The sequence below is a fragment of the Erinaceus europaeus genome, chromosome 6 (assembly GCF_950295315.1).
Source record: "Erinaceus europaeus chromosome 6, mEriEur2.1, whole genome shotgun sequence".
Taxonomy (NCBI): domain Eukaryota; kingdom Metazoa; phylum Chordata; class Mammalia; order Eulipotyphla; family Erinaceidae; genus Erinaceus; species Erinaceus europaeus.
In genome coordinates, this window is record NC_080167.1 from 23,298,604 (window position 1) to 23,308,544 (window position 9,941).

The 9,941-nt window shown below is 45.1% G+C and overlaps 1 protein-coding gene across 2 annotated transcripts in view; it reads right to left on the reverse strand.

Moving 5' to 3' along the window:
* LOC103118619 (ankyrin repeat domain-containing protein 26-like) overlaps window positions 1–7,590 on the reverse strand; it is a 74,773-nt gene extending 67,183 nt beyond the window's left edge. For both annotated transcript variants that reach the window (XM_060193343.1, XM_060193342.1), the window contains exons 1-4: window positions 7,124–7,590; window positions 3,584–3,698; window positions 2,080–2,253; window positions 417–523 (exon numbers count right to left, since the gene is read on the reverse strand). In XM_060193343.1, the coding sequence (XP_060049326.1) occupies window positions 417–523; window positions 2,080–2,253; window positions 3,584–3,698; window positions 7,124–7,362 (635 nt within the window). In that variant the 5' untranslated portion in view covers window positions 7,363–7,590. The remainder of the gene's footprint in view (window positions 1–416; window positions 524–2,079; window positions 2,254–3,583; window positions 3,699–7,123) is intronic.
* Between the last annotated feature and the right edge of the window lie 2,351 nt (window positions 7,591–9,941).

Genomic DNA, 9,941 nt, shown 5'->3' on the forward strand with positions numbered 1-9,941 from the left:
CTGCATGTGTCTTTCTCTCCCTCCTCTTTGTCTTCCCTTCCTCTTTTGATTTCTCTCTGTCCTATCCAGCAACAACAGCAATAATGACAGCGATAACAAAATGGAGAAAATGACTTCTAGAAGCAGTAGATTCGTAGTGCAGGCATCAAGCTCTAGCGATAACCCTGGAAGTCAAAATACTACTACTACTACTAATAATAATAATAATAATAACAATAATATGAATTCTGCTATACGTAGTTATTCATATTCTCCAATCAACCAAAAATTATTTTAATTGATGCTATCTTGATACTTTTTTTCTTTTTGCTACATATAAATGGTGCAGTAAATTCTTCTGACTTCAGCTTCCTGACTATATGGTTGCTACTACATTAGGATAATACCAAGGTTAAGAGAAGAATAAACTGCCATACCTTTGTATTTTATCTGCTGCATGGATATTTGCTTTCTTCTTTATTAAAAATTCTGCCATTTGCTGTTTGTTTTCACTTATAGCAAGTAAAAGTGGTGTGAGGTTATCCTGTCAAACAGCAGTCAATTAGAAATTTATAAAATCCCCCAACCAGGATCCTTCCGCTGGTCCTTGTGCTTTGCGCCACTTGCGCTTAACCCTCTGCGCTACCGCCTTGACTCCCTGACAGCAATAGTCTTATAAATAATCATTTCCCCAATTTAAAAGAAAAGTATCACTTTTTTTTCTTCCAGGGTTATCTCTGCAGGCACTATGAATCCACTGTTCTTGGCGGCCATTTTTTCTATTTTACTGGAGAGGACAGAGAGAAGTTGAGAAGGGAGGGGAGACACTGCAGACCTGCTTCAATGCTCTTGAAGCATCCCCTCTGCAGGTGGGGAGTCAGAGGCTCAAACTCAAGAAAAGTTCTACTTAAAGTGAACTCTAGATTTCAAATTGTCATTTTCCCATATGACAATTATTTAAAAATATTCAGGGAGCATTTGGGCTTCAAAATATGTAAAACTATCTCCCTAGTATCAACCAAGGGCACTCCTGTCAGGGCCACAGGGATATAGTGTTATTTTCACAACTAGGACTCCACTGAGGAGGCTGAGCAGGAGCTACTCCCCGAGAGCCCATGGTGGGTCATATCTGACAAAATGGCCGACAGCATAAGTGGATGCCCTTCCTGAACTGTGAAACAGGACCCAGTTTCTGTGCCCTGAATTTCAGAGCCTTCTTGTGCTGGGGTGTCTAGCATCTTAAAGTCTCTAAAGTTTCTCCCTCCTATCTGCACCCCTTCCCACCCATCTGCTCCCCCTGGTGGGTAATAGGTCTCCATTCCTCCTCCCACCTATGTCATGGGTTCTAAAATGCTCATTTTCTCACATTTTTAACATTTCTGACATTGGAACATAATTTATTAAGCATGTCTTACAACCACAATCAATAGCATTTAAGCATATAATTACTACATAAAATGACATATCAAACAATTTGTAGCAGCCATTTCCCAAGCCCACACATAACAGCCAGCCTCCACCATCACTCATTCCTTCCTAGTCCTTCAGTTCTGTGTGGGCTCTGAAATCAACACCCATACCTAGGCATTCGAGGTGGGGATTATTTCCTTCTTGGCTGAGAAGGTGGCTTAGAGGAGACTAAGTTTTATCCTTTCCATGAGGACCAGTTTCTTCTGAACATTTATCACTTGGCTTTAAAGTACTTCCCAGTATGAGTGCCCAGGTGTGCATAAAATAAAATGTTTGGTTGCTTATAAAAACACACATGTAGAGAGTCAGGTGGTAGCACGAAGTGCAAGGACTGGCATTAAGAATCCCGGTTTGAGCCCCCGGTTCCCCACCTACAGGGGAGTCACTTCACAGACGGTGAAGCAGGTCTGCAGGTGTCTATCTTTCTCTCCCCCTCTCTGTCTGCCCCTCCTCTCTTTACTTCTCTCTGTCCTATCTTAACAATGACGACATCAATAACAACAATAATAACTACAACAACAATAAAAAACAAGGGCAACAAAAGGGGAAATAAATAAATAAATAAATAAATATTAAACACACACACACATGTATTTGAATACTATGCACATAAAGCTGGTTGAGCCATACCTTGTTCCTTGCTTCAATATCTGCATTGTGCGAAAGCAGTGTTTCAGCTAACAGCAAATTGTCACAAGAGGCAGCGTAGTGGAGAGCAGTGTTCCCGTAGGAGTCCATCACGTTAGGATCAGCACCATGTGCCAGCAGAATAGCAGCACATTCTTCTTGCTGGCATTGTACCGCCTGCCATTCAGATTGTGGACTGTCATTTTTTTTCTTTTAAAAAATATTTATTTATTTATTTATTTATTTATTTATTTATTGGGTAAAGACATAAAGAAAGTGAGAGGAAAAGAGGGAGAAAAAGAGGGAGAGAGGGACAGAGAAAGAGAGGGAGAAGGGGAGAGAGAGAGACCTGTAGCCTTGTAGCACAGCTTCACTGCTACTAAAGTGGGAAGCGGGAGCGAACCCTGGAACCCTGGTCCTTGTACATTATAACATGTATACTCAACCAAACTGGGTGCACCACCACCTGACCCCCTTTTTTCTTTCTTCTTCTTTTTTTAATATCTTTTTTGTTTGTTTTTTACTTTTTTTAAAGTACTTTTTTTAATATTTATTTTATTTTTTCCCTTTTGTTGCCCTTGTTGTTTTATTGTTGTAGGTATTATTGTTGTTGTTGTTGTTGGATAGGACAGAGAGAAATGGAGAGAGGAGGGGAAGACAGAGAGGAGGAGAGAAAGATAGACACCTGCAGACCTGCTTCACCGCCTGTGAAGCGACTCCCCTGCAGGTGGGGAGCCGGGGTTCGAACCGGGATCCTTATGCCGGTCTTTGTGCTTTGCGCCACCTGCGCTTAGCCCGCTGCACTACAGCCCGACTCCCTTTTTTAAATCTTTTTATATTTATGTATTCCCTTTTGTTGTCCTTGTTTTTATTGTAGTTATTATTGATGTCGTTGTTGTTGCAGAGGACAGAGAGAAATCGAGAGAAGAGGGGGAAGATAGAGAGGGCAAGAGAAAGATAGACACCTGCAGACCTACTTCACCGCTTGAGAAGCGACTCCCCTGCAGGTGGGGAGCCGGGGGCTCAAGCCGGCATCCTTATGCGGGTCCTTGCGCTTTGCGCCACATGCGCTTAACCTGCTACACTGCCTGAGTCCGTTTTGTTTTTCTTTTGGCCACCAGGGTTATTGCTGGGGCTCAGTGCCTGCCCTATGAATCCACACTTTTTTTCCTTCCCTTTTTTCATTTCCTCTCTTTCTTTCTCCCTTCCTTCTCTCCTTTTTTAATTCAGAGAGAGAGATTGAAAGAGGGGAAGATTTAAAAGGAGATACAAAGAGAGACACCTGCAGCACTGCTTCCTCTCTGAGGGTGATGACTGGAGGCTTGAACCTGGGTCCTTGCACACTGTAACGTGTGCTCTACTGGGGTGCACCACTGTCCAGACCCATAAATTCTCGATTTTCAAAGTTGACATTCTGCAGGTTATACACGATTGAGAGAAATTCATTCTTACTTTAAGTAACTTGAATCTAATCCATCTCACACTGACCTAATTTTCTACTACATACCTTCACCAGAGCTGTCTTATTTTCACTGTCATGGAGGTCAAGTTGGCATTTTCTCTCCACCAAGAGAGTTACAACTTCTCGGTGGCCATTGGCACAGGCCAAATGCAGTGCAGTCCTATAGGAGTGAGAGGACTTTTTAGCAAATTATAGGGCATTATCTCGAAACACCATTATTTATATAACTGCAAACATGAACTAGCAAGTCAGTGCTTTATCTTCAAAACGAAGGCCTAGTTTTCTTCTTGGAAAAGTATAGTAGGAGAGGCCAGGTGGTGGCACACCTGGTTGAACACACATATTACAATGTGCAAGGACCCAGGTTTGAGCCCCCAGTCCCCACCTATAGGGGGAAAGCTTTGCAAGTGGTGAAGCAGGGCTGCAGGTGTCTCTCTGTCTCTTCCCCTCTCTATCTCCCCCTTCCCTCTCGATTTCTGGCTATCTCTATCCAATAAATAAATCATGAGGGGGTCAGGTAGTAGCGCAGTGGGTTATGTGCACATGGCGCAAACAGCAAGGCATAAGGATCCCGGTTCGAGCCCCGGCTCCCACCTGCAGGGAATGAACTGGGATGCTTACTTAGGTCCTTGTGCTTCACGCCATGTGTGCTTAACCCGCTGTGCTACCACTCGACAGTCCTTTCTTTCTTTTTCTTTCTTTCTCTCACTCTCTCTCTCCCTTCCTTCCTTCTTTCCTTCCTTCCTCCCTTCCTTTCTCTCTTTCTTTTTAAATTACTTGGTAGGGCAGAGAAAAACTGAGAGGGAAGGTGGATAAAGAGTAAAAGACAGACACACACCTATAGCACCACTTCACTGCTCACGAAGCCTCTCCCCTGCAGGGGGGAAGTGGGGCGGGAGGGTGGGTGAGCTTGAACTAGATCCTTGCGCATAGTAATGTGTGCACTCAACCAGGTGTGCCACCACCCAGCCCCTGTACTGAGGCAGTGAAGCTAAGGGTCAGCTTCTCATGAGAGAAGCAAGTTTACTTCTTAATTGAAGAAAAATGCAGTTGGCGGCAACCTTCCTACTCCTCTCAGCATAAACAGGGCTTTCTACTACTGTAATCAAAGTGGTCTTGGTCATAGGCCTGAGAATCTGCTACTTCTGCCCAAGAGTCTGCTGCTAACCCAAACAAGTGTTCATATAGAAATAAAATAATAACCTTTTAAGGTTGTTATTATAAGTTACTAATGGAAAGGCAAGCACCATTGCACTCAGAATCCAGTTTCTTTTGTGGACAGCAGAGTCTGCCTACATAATAAACATTGTTTGCCGGTGCCAGGTGGTGGCACACCTGCTTAATCACACACATTACAGTGAGCAAGTACCAGGTTTAAGCCTCTGGTTCTCACCTGCAGGAGGAGGCTTCACAAGTGGTGAAGCAGGGTTGCAGGTATCTCTCTGTCTCTTCCTCCTCTCTGTCTCCCTGTCCCCCTCTCAATTTCTGTCTCTATCCAAAAATAAATAAAAATATTAAATAAATAAACACACATTGTTTCCTGCATTAAAGCGTCAGTGTGTCCATCTCTCTGCCTGAGGATCTATACCATTAAAAATTATTAGTGATTTAATATTTATATACAAAATTATAAGATAACAGGGGTATAATTCCACACCTTTCTCACCATTCCCCCCATTGGAAACTGCATGAGTTCTCCCAAGATCAGAGATATGGATTGACTATTACTTCTATATTTATATTTATTTGCCCATTTTTCTATGGTCTTGCCTTTACTTTCTTTCTAAGTCATACTTATTATTTCTGAGTGTTCCCCCCCCCTTTTCTTTTCCTCTTCTCTCTTTGAGTCCTGATAGAATTGGAGTTCAGAGCCCTCTGGTCATACTCCCCTAAAATTTACCTCTCTGGAGTATGGACCAAAATTCTTTTTGGGGTGCAGAAGGTGGGAAGTCTGGCTTCTATAACTGCTTCTTCATTGTATATGGGCATTGACAGGTTAATCCATACCTCCAGCTTGTTTCTATCTTTCCCTAGTGGGGCAGGGCTCTGGGAAGGTGAGGTTCTGGGACACATTGGTCCCAGAACCATTGGTCCTCTGCCCATGGAATTCAGGATGAAATCATAGTAGCATCTGCAACTTGAGTACCACAGCATTTGAAACCATTCATTTGTTCTTGGATCTGGGTTGCTTCCATGTCTAGGCCATCACAAATAGTGCTGCTCCATCTCCTTGGGACCCACTGGCCTCTTGTAGCTCTCCTCCCTCAGCGGTTTTGTGACATGAGACTGCAATTCATTTCAAACTCATTGCATGCCTACTTGTTATGTCTCCAGTGGGAGAGGAGTCAGATCTGGGTAAAGTTATGGTGGATGGAGCTGCCTGGGGACAGACTGCCCAGATGTTACAGTGGCTGCAACTCCTCCCACCACTGAGCCTTGCCAGTCCACTCTTTTTCTAAAGGCCAGTTATGCTGTCTACCACAAGTTGTAAGTCTACTGGCTCTTTCTCTTGGATGCACCGAACACTTCATGGTGGGGTTTCTCTTTGATTTCATATAGGCTCTTCACAATTCTGTGCTGGCTTAGGGTATGTTTACTGGGTTGGGCCTTATCCAGGCTACTATGCACGAAGGCCACTGGGAACCACAGATTGTCCCTGGCAGTTCTGCTCCCCTCACCCTACTGGCATTCTACCTCTGCCACCATCCCCACCTAGGGGTTCAACCACAGAAGGGCTCTCCTAAAGCCCCCAGACCCCCTAGCCACCTCCTGTTGTTAGGTGTTCCATTTTCAGACTATAGAGCTTAGTGGAAAATTACTAACAGTTAGCTTGTGTCTCAAGTAGATACAGCCTGAACTTGAGCTTGTCAAACAGTCTGCTGTGATACCTGCAAAGCATGTGTGTGCCCAGAAAAAAAAAAAAAAAAAATCTCTGAACAGAATAGGATGTTAGCAAGGTCCCAAGCCAGCCGAAGATAAAATTGTCACAAGAATGAGAAACTCAAAAGTGATGGGGGTAGAAGGAGCTAGATTACTTCTAGGGAATGTAGAATTTAGAGATCTTCTGTAACCTGAGGGATTTGCCTGTTAAGGAATAAAATGCTTGTTGCAACTAACTGCACTGGGTGAGCCTAACTATTAGATACTCAGTCTTGAAAGAATGCAATTTGAAAGTCTGGCTTTCACTGCACTTTGTGTTTCTGGGTCCATGTTTTGACCTTAGGTGAATGTTTATTTCACACAGGGATAACGTCTTGGCCCTTTTCAAGGAAGGGGGTTATCAAGAGGAGACCCAGGCCCCTAGGAAGAAAAGCTGGAGCTGGGGGAGAGGAAACCCAAGCTGGGCATGTGTTTGGAGGTGAGGGGGGCAGGAAAGGGCCCAAGAAGTGGCACCTGGGTGAGCACAACTTTTTGTTGTACTACTCATGAAAGTAGCATGGCTTTGGGACCCTACGGCTGTTTTCCATGACTCTTGTTTTCTAAGATTGGCGGGCTGTGGCCCCAAACCTCAAGAAGTAGGATACAGCGCTGTCGACCAAGGGTTCGAATCAGCGGGGAGGGTACCTGCCTGGCAGTCAGGGTTACCTGTCCAGCTTGTCTCGGTCGTTCAAGTCGCTTTTCCCGAGCAACAGAAGCCGCTGCACTTTTGCCACGTCGCCCGCACTGGCGGCTTTGTGGAGCTTGCTGGGCTCTTTGTCTCGGAGCTGGTCCCAGAGGCTGGGCTGAGCCACGGCACCCCGCTCAGCCCTGCTGTTACTCCCCGCCTCCGAGCTGTCCATCAGTGGACTGGGGGCGGGACTCCGGAACCCCAAAATCCTCCGCATCACTAGGCCCACAGATGCCCAGAAACCTGGCTGCTCCAGGGCTCCTGTCTGCCTACTGAGCTCCAGGCCGGCGGGACAGAAAACCCATACCGGGCTTCTTGCTACCGGGTAGCAGCGTAGACCAGCAACTTCCTCTCTTACTGTGGACACTAAGGTCCTGTTGCACAGTTAACCACAAATGCTCGTGCACGCCTCGTGCACGCAGGACCCAACTTCCCGCCACTCAACCGCGCACAGGTCACTTTCAGCTTCAGTCCTTCTGCTCGCAGCACCTAAAACGGACACAGGGCTCAAGACAGCTCAGTGAAGGCCCTACTGAGCACCTAGGGCGCCATTGCAAATGTACATTGGCTCAAATGTCGCTTTCCCACCCCAGGACTCTCCAGGGCCGGCTAGACTGCTCAGTGGGTTGTAATTTGGGCTCGAGGCACCAGACACTCCAGCCTTTGGGCTCTTGTGGCTTTTGAAGCAGTCTGACCAGCCCAGCCTCCTTGCTGCCATACCCCAATCTACCAAAATGAGCGAGGCTTTAGATCATTAGTTCAACCCTGCTGCTGCCGCCACTACCTTCCCAAGATCGCACAGTGGAGATCCTGCCTCTGGCCACACTCCCATCCACACCGTAGCTAGGGAGCAGAGATCTTTGATGATTTATTGTCTTTATTTCATGATATATGCTAGGGAGAAGCCAGGACACCACTCCAGAATTTGAATGTAGGGGTCAACCCAGGAGGCTCAGTCATGCAAGTCCTGTGCTGTACCAGTTAAAATGCTTCTCCAGCCCCAGGTCACCACATGGGAACACCACGCAAACAGGAGGTCAAATCAAGAGTGGTGAACAGTACTGAGGTGTCACCTGTTCTGTTGTTTTAAAATCTCATCCTCTATGGGGGTAGGGGGTGGGAATGAGTCTGCTGAGAGCAGTGGAACCACACAGGCATAAAGTCCCAGTTAAGCCCTAGCAGGAAAAAAAGAAAAAAAAAGAAAAAAGAAAAAGAAAGAAAGAAAGAAAAAGTAAATGTCACATCAGTGACCAAGGAGATACTTATACTCAGTAGTCAGAACACATGCCTTCCATGAGTTACGATCTTGAGTTTGATCTCCAACACTGTAATATAAAAAAATTCCACATCAAGTAAAAAATAAAGAAAAATCAATTAAGCAGAGCAGGGACAACTGGCTATTTGGAATATGACAGGAATACTTCATATCGCATGCAATAAGACACCATGGTTACTATGCAGCTATCAAGAACAATGAACCCACCTTCTCTGACCCATCTTGGACAGAGCTAGAAGGAATTATGTTAAGTGAACTAAGTCAGAAAGATAAAGATGAGTATGGGATGATCCCACTCATCAACAGAAGTTGACTAAGATCTGAAAGGGAAACTAAAAGCAGGACCTGATCAAATTGTAAGTAGGGCACCAAAGTAAAAACCCAGTGGTGAGGGGTAGACATGCAGCTTCCTGGGTCGGTGGGAGTGGGCGGGAGGGATGGGTCACAGTCCTTTGGTGGTGGGAATGGTGTTTATGTACACTCCTAGCAAAATGTAGACATATAAATCAGTAGTTAATTAATATGAGAGGGGGAAAATCAATTGTATGTCTCAAAGTTTCTCAAAACACAAACTGAATCTTTTTAATATATAGGCTATGTATTTGATATGCGGACTCTCTCAAAAGCCTAAACCAAGTAGATTAGAAGCATCCAATAGCACAGCTATATACAAGATACTGGATACTGTACAGCAAACCATAACAAAAGGACTTTTCAAAGTTAACCCAATTAACAAATAATGTGATAACATTAACTATCGATTGTCTTTTTGAACCCTAAGACAGCAGGAACCTCACATCTCCACTATAGAGCCCCTACTTCCCCCAGTCCTGGAACCCTTGGATAGGGCCCACTTTCCCGTATGCATCTCCCAATCCAAACCAAATAATATTGCATCCGCCGATCACAACCTAACCAACGCAACGATTGCCACCTCAACATGCTTCACCTCAGACTGTGTCCAGAGACTTCACGTGTGGAATGACAACCCTTCAGCTTCATTACTCGGGTGAGACCTTTCCTTTTATAGTACACTCTAATTTCATCTCAGGTAGTTCACTTTCTAACAAAGTCCCATAACCTAGATATACACCAGTTTCTGTGAGAGAGAGCTTATGTTCACACGTACCCATAAACTACTGCAAAATATATACCTGAAAGCAGAAGTACACTAGAGTTTACAGTGAGTACCTCCCTAACACTTCCTCTCCACTATTCCAAGCTTGGGATCCATGATTGCTCAACAAATTGTTTGGCTTCGTATGTTAACTCTCTTTTCAATCACCAGGTTCCAGATGCCACCAGGATGCTGGCCAGGCTTCCCTGGATTGAAGACCCCACCAATGTGTCCTGGAGCTCAGCTTCCCCAGAGACACACCTTACTAGGGAAAGAGAGAGGCAGACTGGGAGTATGGACTGACCAGTCAACGCCCATGTTCAGTGGGGAAGCAATTACAGAAGCCAGACCTTCTACCTTCTGCAACCCTCAACAACCCTGGGCCCATGCTCCCAGAGGACTA